The 14,566-nt window shown below is 40.2% G+C and overlaps 1 protein-coding gene across 4 annotated transcripts in view; it reads left to right on the top strand.

The window, feature by feature from the left end:
- DOCK4 (dedicator of cytokinesis 4) overlaps positions 1-14,566 on the top strand; it is a 397,340-nt gene that overhangs the window by 327,306 nt on the left and 55,468 nt on the right. For 2 of the 4 annotated variants that reach the window (XM_038397445.2, XM_038397418.2), the window contains exons 31-34: positions 4,093-4,241; positions 5,841-5,926; positions 14,026-14,052; positions 14,220-14,315. In XM_038397445.2, the coding sequence (XP_038253373.1) occupies positions 4,093-4,241; positions 5,841-5,926; positions 14,026-14,052; positions 14,220-14,315 (358 nt within the window). The remainder of the gene's footprint in view (positions 1-4,092; positions 4,242-5,840; positions 5,927-14,025; positions 14,053-14,219; positions 14,316-14,566) is intronic. The other 2 variants (XM_038397456.2, XM_038397428.2) reach the window with 1 other exon arrangement.

Genomic DNA, 14,566 nt, shown 5'->3' with positions numbered 1-14,566 from the left:
AAGTTGGGTGAGATTTCTTGCACCAGAACAGGTGCATCAGGTGCTTAAAAGCATACCTGTCAGTGACTGGGATGTGGGCGGTCAAGCCTAGTGATTAGCACAGGCATCTGGCCTAGTGGTTAGCGCAGGTGTCGGTAGCCAGGAATTGGAGCCAGAGTCAAAGGCAGGGCTGGGTGCAAGACAAGAACAGAGCTGGAACAAAGCAGCAATCAACCTGAGAATAACCAGGAGCAGGAGATACCTCAGAAGTGGGTGAATACTTTGAGCAGCTGTTGAACTGATACTGCTGCTAGACTTAAGAGCCGGTCTGCTGATTATTCCAACCAATCTGGCAGTGTAGCCATTTAGGAAGCCAGCTACAGGTTATCTGTGCTCATTAGGTTGCCCAGAAATGGGAACTGCTTCAGTCCCTGAATCCTGACAATATTCGTTACAGAATACCAAAAACCTGATACTGCCCACTACCAAAGGGGCAGGGCTATCCACAGCACCAGCAGGGGAAGGAAGTGAGTGGATAATAAATGACTGATACATACAAGAGTGCTTCCACCCAAAAATCCTTCTCTTTACTGAGTATAAAGCACACATGTAAAGTAGCAATAATATAGTGCCCCCCAGATCATAGTTACCCAAAGTCTGAGATGGTGTTGAGTGGCATCAGCAGCAGATTTCTAGTGGCCAGCCTTCCTCCTATCTATTGGGGAGATTAATGGCAGTGTCTTCTTACTCATAGAAAATCCAAACTTATCCAAAGTACACTCTCTAACTTATCTTTTTATAGATAACTCAAAGTAACCCCTTACGGGCTGTTTCTCTAGCAACAGCAAAAAAAACTCATAGTTTCTACTTATCAACAAAGCAGCTCTTGCAAGAAACTTAGACACAAGCATCCAGACCATGGTCAGCAATCCTTGTTAGTAACACTGCAGCTATGCAGATGTTTTTGTCTGCCTAAGCAAGGCCAAATTCTTTCTCATTAGGTATCCTCACTTCCCGCTTATGGTGGCTCAGTCCACAAGATGGCTGTGGGTTATGTCAAATCCAGTTCTCTCAGAAGAACACCAGTGGTACCAACTTGCAGAAAAAAGGAGTCATTGGTACTTAAAGATGATGTAAGTAAGCAGGCACATCTGGTACCACCAAGGGACAGAAACGCTATCCATTATCCTCCATCAGGGGTAGATACATTATCCTGGAGGACCTTACCATCTCTGCAAACCCAGAATTGCCAGTGTGTCAGATTCAGTCCTACCCAGAGAGGTCAACATATCATCAGTTTGCCACTCACAGTATCAGTGACTTGCTGGGACATAGTTAGACCGCCGGTACTGATGGCACCACATGCATTGACATAGAGTCTTCGTTCTTCATTGATGAATGTGGGATCAGTTGGAGAACCTCACAGCCCTTGTCAAGATTGGAAGTCATCCCTGACAGAGGCTTCAAAAAATCATGGGCACCTTCCCACTCCTACAAGAGAGACTGACCAACCCCGGGACCAATGGTACTCCCTTTCATGAGCATAGGGTGCTCCAGGGCTCAAGCATCCACTGAAAAAAATAGGAGGTGCACAGCAGCCGCAGGGCTGGATTAATATTTTATGGACCCCAGCACCTGGACTATAGTCCCCCCCCCCCCACTGTTCCACCTCCATTCCACCATGAGGCCCTGACCCCACTCAGCCTGTTCCCCCGAGACCCCACCACCACTCGCATGGCGGGAGGGGTGGAGAGCAGCACCCACCAGCAAAAATAGAAGTCAGTGCCTGTGTCCAAGAGGATCACCCCATTACACCAGTGATGCCTTACATTAGAGTTCCTGAGATCCATATATAAGACATTATGTCTATGGAAGGTCAGAATGGAGTCAAAATAGGCATTCCCACCTGAGGAAGAACTTCAACCCATGCAGGTATGCTCTGAGAAAGAGGAAGAATCTCACCAGGCTGAGCCACAGCCCCTGCAAGTTTATTGTTGTCTTCACCAGATAAAGTGGTCACACCTGCTTCACCATCACCACCTGATGACTGTTGGCAATGCTGGGACCTCCTAAGGAGAATTGCAGACATGCTCCAGAACCACCTGGAGAAATTACAGGACACTCCTCGTAACCTACTGTATATCCTCCAGAGTATGGAGGAGATTGCTCCGCCAAATAAAAAGGTCATCATGCCATTTGTCTGTACTCCGCTGTCAAAAGATTGATTACAGATATCTCCTTGCTACATTGAGAAGCCCACCTTGACAGATAGGGTACCTGGACCCACCAAGAATCCAGCTGCAAACAATTCCTGCTGTTTGTTCAGAACTTTCATAGTCAGATCATGCCAGACAACATGACAATATGTTGTTATATTAACAAACAGGGAAGAGCAAGGTCTTTCTTTCTCTGAATAGAAGCTGCCTGTCTCTGGAATTGGTGCATTCACCAAAAGATTACCCTCTCAACAAGGGAATTGCACAACTTGGTGTAAAGAGCATCTTTCTTGTTATGGGAATAACTTTTTGTCTCAAGAGAACAAGAAATGTCCAACTAATGTCCACCAACAAGGTGACTCACAAGCAGTATTCATTGAGGAAGAGCATATAAGGAATCCTGCTGTATCACAGACTGGAGGACTGCTCTGCTGAAGGACACCCTACTGTAGAAGCTTATTTGATTTAATTATACCTGTACAAGTGGGTTTGTTCTGGATGCATGCACTTGAGTTTTCTAAGGCCTGGAGAAATGGATGTAGTTCTTTAAAAGTGTACAAAGTTCCTAGAGCCATGGCATTTATGCACCTTACAGTTAATATAAAAGCAACAATAATTCATGTTAATTTCCTACTCCAATTAATTAACAAACCTGGTGCAACCAAAGAATGATTTAATAAACATTTCTGTAAGTTTATTGTAAAATTTTAAACATTAGAGGTTGGTTTCCCATCTGTGTAACTCTAGCTAAAGTCAGTGGTGTAAATTGGAGAAACACAATGGTGAACCAGGTGCTGGCGGTGTATAAGGTGATTACTTCAATTGTATATAGACATTCGATAAATCGTATTCTAAAGGGGTTTTGCTCTTGAGTTTGATAGTTCACTACAGAATTGATATTCATAAGTAGCCACATGACCTAGGAGCACAAGTCCCATTGAAATGAATGAAAATATATTACAAGCAATTTCAATTTACATTGGGACTTGTGCTCCTAAATGATATAGGTGCTTTTGAAAACCTTGCCCTCTACAAAATGTGTTGTCTTTTCTTTCACTACGATTGTTGGTTGCTTTTTTCCCCCCTTCTCAACCTCTTTGCATGTCTGGCAATTGTGATAGACCAGAATTCTCAAAACAGACAGTATAATAATCCAAAAATCTTTCTTCAAGTGACAGAAGATAAATAATTCAAAGCTACATGTAAATCTCCCAATTTAACCTCACCTCCTTATGCAACATATTCCATGGGGTATATAAATTTACCTACTATTGGGAGACAGTCTACAACATCCAAGTAGAACATAGTAAGTTAATGGCAGAGGCATCAGCTTTTTTTCTAAAGGGAAACATTTTGAGAAAAACAGTCCAAGCATCCATCTTTTGCAGGCAAATTTATACTCCCATTTCTGTGCCACAAAATGAAGGGTGGCTGCAAATCTGAGTACTTGTGCCTCCATCTATTGTGAATACACTCTCAAGTAGTAAACTGTATTTGGAGGCACAAAAATGCAGGAGCAATTTGTACCTGCAAAAGGGAAAAACCTTTTTGCAAAAGATGTTCTTAAAGTAGTCTTAAATAAAGCAATGTCCATTGAACCCTTTACTTCTTCCTCTTCCCCTTCCGAAAAAATTGCATCGGGAGTGAACAACCCAACATCATTCATGAGCTCAGAACTCCATTGTAAAATGTGATGCATCAGGCTGATCCTCTTTGGCTCTTTTCTGTGGCTTTTCTTCTTCCTTTTCCTGGTGTTTGTTTGAGAAATCAGCCAACCAAACTGCAAACATTTAGAATGCCATTTCATAATTCTTGATACAATATTGTTTAATTTGGATTGTTTGGTAACTCACCCAAGAGTGAACCCAATTCACATTCAGCTTCCTTTTAATTTTAGGGGAACATAAACTTCACTTCATCCCAGCTCTCATTGGCCCCTTCCTAGAAGTGACACTGATACCTCAACCTGACCTGCGGAATGTAATGATTCCCATTTTCCATGACATGATGGATTGGGAACAAAGGCGCAGTGGCAACTTCAAACAGGTACCATGTGTGAAGCTGTTTAGCAGGGAAGATTGACATTCAAATTTTTCTCAGGCAGCCTTGGCACTGAACTATTAACTTGTTATCAGAATCTGTGATGGAGCAGGATGGAGAAATGACAAACTTCATTTGAGGGAAGATGGTAGAATTATAGGCTAATGGCTTAGAAGACCCTTTGGCCCTCTAAGCTCTCCATGGGTTTGTCTGTTCAATATTTTTATGTACCTAATTTAAGATGGGGATGGGATATTCTAACCCCATTGAAGTCAATGCCAAAACTCCTGTTGACTTCAATGGGGTTGTTTTTTTTCCACTTTAGTAGTATATATTGTTTAAAAAAAAAGATGATGAAGAAGAAACTCAAGAATGATACCGTGATGGCTTACTGACATAATGTCTGATATCTGTTCACCCAGCCATCAAAAGACTGACTTTTAAGAGAAACCAAGTTATGCAAGTATCCAACTATTCTTGCCTCTCAAGTACTAGCTTAGGCATCAAGTAAGGAACTGCTAAATATGCCATCTGCTCTTTTGGCTCCCACTCAGTTCTTTCCGGCTGCCTCAAACCACTTCACTGTGTTCTCCTTCATGCTGTTTCAAATGAAGCAAAGCAGAAGCATTTGAAATAGTTTCAGGCAATGATAAGGATTGGAGTGGGAGCTGTAGGAGCAGTTGGAGTATTTGGAAACACAAAACAAACTATGCGAATGGAGATGCATGTGATGTAAGTGTTTTTTTCCCCTCACATTTTTTAAACACATTGTTAAAATAATTGTAAAAATGATAATGAAGACTAGTTGAAAAACAGATTCTGCATAAGCAAAGCACTGACTTTCTGATTCGCTCTGTATTGATCATTGGCTTAAAGGTACACTGTAATTATGATTCATGATTTAATAGAGCAACTTCAATAATAGACTAGTTTCTCCTCTAGTTTTTCAGTCACTAAGTATCTCTATTGCTGGAGGGGAGGTTATTCTCTTCTGATGCATTAATAAACAAAGCAACCTGGTCTACATTTTCTCAATAATCAATACAGTTACAAATATTTTATGCAATGATTTTCAGCTATAAAACCTTTATTCTCCAACTCTTCTTGACAGATTATTCGGAATTTCAGTGCATCTGCTATATACATTACATTGGAGTCAGGGTATATTTTCAATAGCAGCAGGAGTAACTATGAGCCCCAAACTGTTAATCCCTGGATTTAAAGAATGGGATGAGGGAATCGGAGAGATTTGGTTTTATATTAAGGTCCAAATAATGGCTTGCTCTTGCAGCCCTGCAGTAAGAATTCAGGCAGTCTCGTTGGGCTGCCTGCTTTTTTGTTTGACTCTATAAATAGATAGCTGCCTTAGCAGCAGCAAATGCTGCTCAGCCTGTAGTTTGAATCGCATTGCTTCATTTAAATTAGTTCAAAAAAATCCTCAGGGATGACACAAGATGAAGTGACCTATCCTGAAATGTACATTTCTTAACGATAATACTAGGGAATCCATTTAACAAAACCTCTTAGAGAAAAAAATCATTTTTTTTTCAATTTGCTCAAACCTAATTTAAGTACAAAGAAGCCTTTTATATGCATATGTTCCAGGTGGAGGCAAAACTGATTGACAAATTGGATAGCTTGATGTCAGAAGGCAAAGGTGACGAAACGTACCGAGAGCTCTTCAACAGCATGTGAGTAATAAATTTGCTTTTAATTCATTCATTGTGTTCCATTTGATGGATTAGCTGCTAAATATCATTGTGGACAAAAACTGCAGAAAGAGCTGTGATCTTGGAATGCTTTTGTCTTTTTTGAAACCTGTGAAATAAAAGCTAGTTGCCTAAATAAAGTAATGTATCTTATTGTATCTTTGATGACTAGTTGTGTCTATTTTATACCATAAACTGTTCTCTAGTATCACTCATACTAACTTTAAAACCAGAAAAGCCAAAGATGCTTAGTAGGTAGGTGGGATGCAGTTAGAACATAAATTTTTTACATCACATTTGTAAAACATGACCTTAATAAACAGCTGTTTTGTTGAATCATTCTCATAACTAACCAAAATTTGCTATTGTTCAAATAATGTTTCACTTGTTGATTTCCTGATGGATTACAGAATGACTGATAAGATTAATCTCATATAATAATTTTATTTACAAATGATTTTTAGACATTGCATATGTTTTAATAATTGGTTCATAACATCAGAATCTAATGGTGAAAGAGGATAAATGCTTCCTTTATAATGGAACTCCTAGGACTGCCCATGTATTATCCCTGCTGACTGAAATTGGTGACCATCACAGACACAAAAACATGAACTGTTCCCCCCCCCCATTTCAACTTCAACTATGTGGGAGACCTATTTATAGTCACTTTAGAACAAGATATATTGTTCTTCCACTGGATTCCATTTTACATGTGTATTTCCCAGTGCTATTACACATACAATTTTTTTTCTTTATTAGGTTTCATCCTTTTTAGTGGAAGAGAAAAGTGATATTTTAGCTTTATTGCTCTAGAATTAAAAACAATTGCATTTGTCTTTTTATTGGTACATATGCCAAGCACATAATACTCCTATAATTCCATAGTGGGGAAAAAACCTATAATACCAAATGTTTCTGCCCATAACATACAGAGAAGGAAAGGGAAGTTAAAGGTGAAAGTACAGCTGAAGAGTATAGTAAAAGATAATTTGTGTAATAATCGTTCTTTAAATTTTAAGATAGATCAAGTAAAAATAATAAAAGCTAAGAAAGTTTTCAGAAATTTTAGTAAGAGTGTAATGTGATTTTAAGACAACAGTATTAAAGGAGAAGTTCTTTTATGAAGTAATAAAGCCTGCATTTACTCCAGTGCACAAGTGTGTCATTCACTGATTGAAATGACTTCTAATGATGTCAGAAAATATATTGGTATCTGAAGTATAATTCTTGAAAAAGCTGAGTGTTGATTTTGAGATAGATTTTAAAAAGTAGTGGAAGAATAGATAAAGCATTTTCTAAATGCAGTTACTTAAGAATGATTATGTGTAATTTAATTCATAAGAAGTCTCATATTACTTTTCCTGACTGGAGGGACTTAGGTGCATATGGATCTAAAATTGAAGACACTACTGTAACAGGTAATTTGAAGAAAAGGAATCCTGAAAATGTTAAAAGCTTTGACGTCATTATTTCAAGTATCAGATTCTTAGTGTCAAGGAGTCTGAGATTTTCTTCCGTCATCAATTTAAGCAGCTATTATTGGAGGATTTTGTCACATGCCTCCTTGATTTAAAAATAGTGCACATATGATTAGCCTGAGGTGAAAATAAAATGATGGGAAAAAGTGGAAAGCACTAGCATGGTTTTTAAGTAGTCATAGCTTTGTTTTGGGAAATGGAACTACATTCATTTTACATGAGCAAATACGAGTTTTCAGATTGCCCTGTAATTTGTAGATGTATGAAGTCATGGGGACACAGATAATCTTCATGCATTTTCTGGACACAGCATATCAGTTTAAATGGTATTTGTCCTGTTCTCTCCCTCTCTCTGGAGATATACTGTTTTCTGATTCATGCTATCTCCACGTTCCCAGGTTAACTTAATTTTTCTGAGCAATCCATAAGCACTTTTCCACTGAAGAAACATCTTTCTTTTATAGCCAAATTATAGATGTCATTGGACATCTTTAAAATGTTGTATGCTTGGGATTTTGATGTTTATAATGAAATATCCTATAAAATGCAAAGGTAGAAGCATTGCTGCTATTTATCTTTTGGCAGGCATCATCCAGGGAGATTTAGAAGTGACTGGAGGGCTGTCTCACAATCACCAACGTATCATTACTAAGGCTCAGATTTTGTCAGGGATAAACAAAAATTCATGAAAGCCTGTGACCTGTCCATGATTTTAACTAAAAAATCCCTGACAAAATAGGGAGGGAAGAGGGTCCAGCACCCACGGTGGCTGGGGACGCTGGAGTCCACTTGCCCTCCTCCTCTACCTCCGCCGCCCCAGTGGCTGAGTCACTGCAGAATCTCCTTGCTGTCCATCGTGGCTGAGCCACTGCAGGCTTCCCTCACTGCCCACCATGGCTGGGCAGCTGCGGGGAGCCCCCCCACCTGTGGGAGCTCCGGGGACCCACCCACTGCCCACAGGGGCTGGGAGCTCCAGGGGACCCCCCACACACAGGGGCTGAGAGCTCTGGGGAGTTCCCCCGACGCCCACAAGGGCTGGGAGCTCCAGGGTCCCCCTGCTGCCCAGCAGATAGGAGCTGCTGGGGACCCTCCGCAAGCAGTGTCTGAGGGCTGCCTGCTGACAGCTCCAACCCCAGATCAGAGAATGTCATGGAGGTCTCTGGAAGTCATGGATTGTAGGGCTTAGTCATTATTGAATGGTACTAAAGAACAGGAGCTGTAGATGTTTTGTTGTAATTAAGGGCCAGTTGCTGTATTTGCTGTCTAATATTAGCCAGACAGAAAAAGACCCCCTGATCTCCCTTTAAATTGTTAATCTGAAATTAAAAATAATTGAGGGTTCTAGCTGAATAACATGGAAATACATGTTTATGTTTTACGAAAAGGTTGACAATTAGAACAAAATCTTTGTGTTGTGCTGCACAGTTGCTCAGATCAGAAGCTTACTTTTAGTTTTTAAGTAATGTATGACTTTTACACAGGCCCTTCCTTTCTCATGCTAAATAACATGTAAAAAATTACTGCAACCTTCTGAACTTATGGGCAAGCCATTCATTTTTATATGATATGCATTGCAAACCGCAACAGATGCGCTCCAGTGGTATTAAACTAGAGGGCCACACATACTAGAGGGCCAGTTTATTGTACATGTCAGGCACTCCGTATGTCTCCCTATTCTCCCACAAGGTCCTTGTGTGCCACCTTCCCACACCCTTCTATTTCAGGGACTCCCTGCAGCTCCCCATCCCCTCCTTCATACCAAGGCTCTGTGTGTTTCCCATTCCCTCCTGCCAGGAACATTGTATACTGCCCCATTCTTTGGTTCCCCGTTTCCCACCCCAAGTGCCAAAGGCTTTGTGTTTCCCCATGTCTCCACTCCTCCCATGCCAGGAACTCTGTGTTCTCCCCCTGTGTCTCACTGTGTTCCCCTATTCCTTCTCCCTCTCATACCAAGCCCCCCATTTTCTCCCCATGCCAGGAGTTCTGTGTGTGCACCCCATTTCCCCTGCCTCTCATTTCCCCATGCCCCACCAATCTTATTTCTTTTCTTTCTGTCTTGGTGATTCAGAATGTCAACATTTTAAACTATATTAGGAGGATGGGTAGGGCTGAGATGGGGTTGCTATACTGGAAGACGTTAATGCCTACCATCAACCAATACTTTGATCTATACACAATTACCGAGTGGTTGAAGTTGCTGGGTCTGCTAAGCAGATACCAGGAGCTCCATCTATCCCCATTTCCCTCTTCTGGCTTTCTGAATCTCACCAAAATCAATAGGTTTGCCTACTGATGCCTACAACAGACCCTAAAATTGTGGAATTGAGTTGTTGCATCATTCAAAAGTTATTGCTTTACAGAGAGACTTGTCAGATAGTAATGCCTCACATGCTCAACCTGTAAATTTAGAGGGAGAAGCTTGAGTAGTGTAAGCTTGAAGCAGGATTGACTTCTGTCACTACCAGGGCATGAGTGGTCAGGCCTAGTGGCTGGAGTCAGGAGCCAGGAACCAGAATGGAAGGACAGAGTCAGGAATCAGGAGTCAAGCCAAGTGTCAGAGCCATAGGTAGGAGCAAGCAGGAAAGTGGGGCTGAAGTGGATCGGAGCAGGTACATTACAATTGAAAAAAGTACAGAGAAGGGCAACAAAAATAATTAGGGGTGTGGAACAGCTTGCATTTGAGGATAGATTAAAAAGACTGGGACATTTCATCTTGAAAAAGAGATGATTAAGGGGAGAAATGATAAGAGGTCTGTAAAATCATGAATAGCGTGGAGAAAGTGAATAGGGAAGTGTTATTTACCCCTTCACATAACACAAGAGCCAGGTGTCACCCAATGAAATTGATAGGAAGCAGGTTTAAAACAAACATAAGGAAGTATTTCTTCAGACAACGCACAGTCAACCTGTGGAACTCATTGCCAGGGGATGTTGTGAAGGCCAAATATAACTTGGTTCAAAAAAGAATTAGGTAAATTCATGGATTATAGGTCCATCAATGGCTATTAGCCAAGATGGTAAGGAACACAATCCCATGCTGTGTGTCCCCAAGCCTCTGACTGCCAGAAACTGGGACTGGATGATAAGGGATGGGAATCACTCAATAATTGCCCTGTTCTGTTCATTCCCTCTGAAGCACCTGGCTCTGGCCATTGTCAGAGGACAGGATACTGGGCTAGGTAGCCATTGGTCTGACCCAGTATGGCTGTTCTTATATTTAGGACAGGAGCAAGATTAGGACCAAGGGAGGCACAGAAGTGATGGTGACTGTGGGCATACACATTGAGCAGCCAGCAACCCTGCTGCTGAGCTTAAATGGCCTGCTGCTGGCTCCCCTCAGCCAATCAGGTAGGCCAGTCAATCAGTCCATCCTACCACAACCCACCTGACCTCATTAATCTGCCTGGAAGCGGGGCTGGCTAATCCTCAAATTCAGCTGAAGGAGCTCACTCCTGACAACTAACCTTCAGTGCCCAAATCAGGTGGGGAAATATCAATTCCTTCATCGGTAAGAATTAATATGGCAAAGTGGTTGTGTACAAGTCTGGCTAATACCAGGATTCAGGACTGTGCGTGTTCTTCCACACTCTGCAGATCTAACTCATTTTAGCACCCATTCTTTTGTTTCTAAGAGCACAGAGTAAAAAAAGTGGTAAGGATGGTGCTGAGGTATCGAGTATCATACTCCCCTTTTTAGAATTACTCTAGCTATGAGTAAGGAGTAATGAGGCCAGGCAGAAGTGCTCTCAGGAATGCAGAGTCAGGTTCCACTGCGCTGCCTGTCCTGTTCATCATATTTGCACAATATTTCACAACGCTCTTCACCTGTGCTGTGCATAAAGTCCAATGTCTAACAAGAACTGAATGATGAAAGCAGGCATTCTCCAGGTCAGACAAAAATGGGGAGGGGCTGGAAAGCAGTGATAAAAAGATCACAGAGAAGAGGTATTAAAATTAAGTGTGTACAGAGTTTCTGATACAACATGCAGGAGAGGACAGAAGCTTAACTGAAATGCCAGTCATCTCTCTCAAATTTTATCTTGATCTTGCTGTGAGAAGCCAGGGGATGTGTTTGAGTGGCTCTTTTGTTATGAATGTTTTCTCTGTGCATTATCTGTGAAAGTAGAATGATGCAAAGGAGAAGACAGTAAGTTGTCAAATTGAAAAGGCAATTTGTTTGTTGTTTAAATAAAGATATTTAATATATTCATACATTCTCAAGTAGAAACTGTATAGTGTACATTTATACATATAAATAGAACTTTTGTAAGTCAGATATAGACTCATCCTTTTTTAGAAAGGTTAGACTTCTGCCATTTTTAGAAGCATACTAAATATTCTTGTTTTTAAATTTAATTTGAAATACCTCATTTAAAGTAAGGATGAAAAGCAATGTGAAGAGAGAAATGTAGTCAGTATTGTCTTCTGGCTATACAATAGCCTTGATTCTCTTGTTTCTTACATACAAAAACTGGTGTTAAAAGAATGTTATGATACAAAGGAAAGTATTCAAAAGTTAGGAAATGCCAGAATTAAGTTTGCCCGTGCATTCATTCTGAAAAGCAGTGTGGCTAGTGAAAAAGACATGGATTTGCCATATATAAGAATTCTAAGGTTCAACAAGGTTTCCCTTGTTGAAATTGGGAGAATGATACCTGTTCCTAAGCCCTGGTTTACACTGGAGGGGCGGGGGAGCATCGATCTAAGTTACACAACTTCAGCTACATTAATAACATAGTTAAAGTCGACAAACTTAGATCGACTTACCGTGGTGTCTTCACCATAGTGAGTCGACTGCTGCCACTCCCCCGTCAACTCTGCCTGCGCCTCTCGCAGCACTGGAGTATAGGAGTTGACAGGAGAGCGCTCGGGGGTTGATTTATCACATCTAGACTAAACGCGATAAATCGATCCCCATTGGATCGATCGTTGCCCACCAATCTGGGCATCCCTAAGAAGACATCCCTAAGAGAGAAGTGTGAGGCCTTGCTCAAAGATATGGGCTGTGAAGTGCACAGAATTGGCACCAGACAGCAGTAGGTCTCCTCCTAACTCCCAGCCCTGTATACCTTCCCCTATGTCAAAGGATAGGGAGCACTGTGTATATAGGAGTTCAATGAGCGCTGAGAGCATGCTCAGTGAAGTTGGTATATAAGAGTTCTGTGGTGCTGAGTATGCACAGTGTAGTTGAAAGTGAGTGGAGCTGGTCGCCTTCCCACTGCAGATAGAAATGTTCTGAGATTTTACCTATTGAGCACGTGCAAATGGCAGTTTTTTGAGGCTCCTAACTCAATCAAATATTCATCGAGTTTCATGGAGACAGGATCCACTATCATGCTAAATTTTAAATCTGTGTACCAAAGCACAGAGACACTAGAGCTCTTCAGATAAATAGTTTGGGAAAATGTTTTCGCATTGACAAAACCTCCTATTTTACCCAAACCTCAGTCTCTGAAATGGCTGAACAATTTTTGCTGAAAATTTTAAAAATCTTAGCTTCAGGCAGAGAGGAAATGTGGAAAATTTGATTCCAAATGGTTGAAATTTGGCAGCGTTATAAGCAACCAAAACCAGGGGTTTATAAAGGAAAATATTAGGGCACCTTCATTATAAGTGTCACTGCCAGTTCCCATACAATATTACTTATACCCCAGGAAATCAGTTCACTTTAGTGTGTAATCCTAATTTACCCTAGTATAAGGAGAGGAGAATTAAACACAGTACATTTACCACACAAAATCCTTTGGTTATTTAATATTTAAAGGAATGAAACTATCAGTGCACATAAATGGTATGTATTGAGTGGGCAAATGTTAAGTTAAAGAAGAATATTTTTAAGACCCACCTCTCAATAAAAGGTTTTCCTGTAACAATTACGCTACAGTTAAACTGCGTGGGTGCAGAACTATTGTAGAGTGAGTGAGGAAAAATCTATGTTAACAAGTTGGAGGTCCCATTGAAAGAGAATTTAGAGATGCTGGATGTTCTTTTCTAGGTGACAGTCTTCAACAGAGTGGAGCAAAATTTTTCAGTTAAGTAGTACATTTGCCAGAAAATGCAGTTTTGGAGAGACTGAAACTATTTATGAATTCAGGTTGAATTCGGTGAATAGTTTTGGCTGAATAAAAAATAAGAGGAAAAATTTGGAAAAAGTCAAGTTTGTTTTGACATTTTCTAAATGAACGATTTCAATAGTTCATTTCTAATTGACATTTCATTTAGAAAATGTCATTTTGAATATACTCAAACTAAATGTTTTAATTTTTTCATTTAATCGAGAAAACCTAAAAAATTTCAGTTTCTATTGGAAACAAATCAATTATTTTGCATATATTTTCTTTTTGCTACCAAACTGGAAAATCAGTTATTCACTCAGCTCTAGTCTTCAGTTTCTTTTTGGTTTCTGAAATGTTAGCATGTAACCCATGCAGTTAGCATGTAATGAAATGTAAGAAAACCAAAAACTATTATAAATCTGGGGATGTATCAAGGTTTTAAAATGTTTATACATTTTATAAATCTGATTATATTTGTATGCATTTTGATTTTGACATGGCTAACCTAGAAATCCATTTGCTTTGTCAATGCTTCCTGGATTAGAATTCCACTCTTTGGTCCCTATCCTAGGTAAGATATTGTTTGTAAATTGTGCTGCTTGTGAGAAGAGTCCAAAATTAAATCTCTGAAAATTGCAGACATTGCCAAGGCATTTAAGATACTGTTGAAAGTAAAGTGGTTGCCATGGTGACAGATAAAAATAAACATTGAAATTGCTTTGGGTTTCTTCTTTCCAGCCTACTGAAGAAAATTGAGCGGGAAACGTGGAGAGAAAGTGGTGTTTCATTAATCGCCACTGTAACTCGACTAATGGAAAGGTTACTGGACTACAGGTGAGCAATTGTCACATGATTTATATTGAGAATATGGAAGCATTCAAAGTTCTGACAACAAAATTATCCTGCAGGGTTTTGATAACTGGAACATGGAGACTTTCACCACTAGGTTACAGGTTCAAATCTTTCTCTGGGTTGGGAGTGGCCAAAAGTCATCATCTAACAACTGTTTCACAGCCTAAGTGAAATTATTAATATGATTTTAGTAGTGTCTAGAGGCACCATCCAAAATTAGGCCCATTGTGGTA

This window comes from Dermochelys coriacea, chromosome 1, assembly GCF_009764565.3.
Source record: "Dermochelys coriacea isolate rDerCor1 chromosome 1, rDerCor1.pri.v4, whole genome shotgun sequence".
NCBI classification, from domain to species: Eukaryota; Metazoa; Chordata; order Testudines; family Dermochelyidae; genus Dermochelys; species Dermochelys coriacea.
The sequence above is the reverse complement of the archived record's forward strand: the minus strand, read 5'-3'. Positions and strand labels throughout refer to the sequence as shown.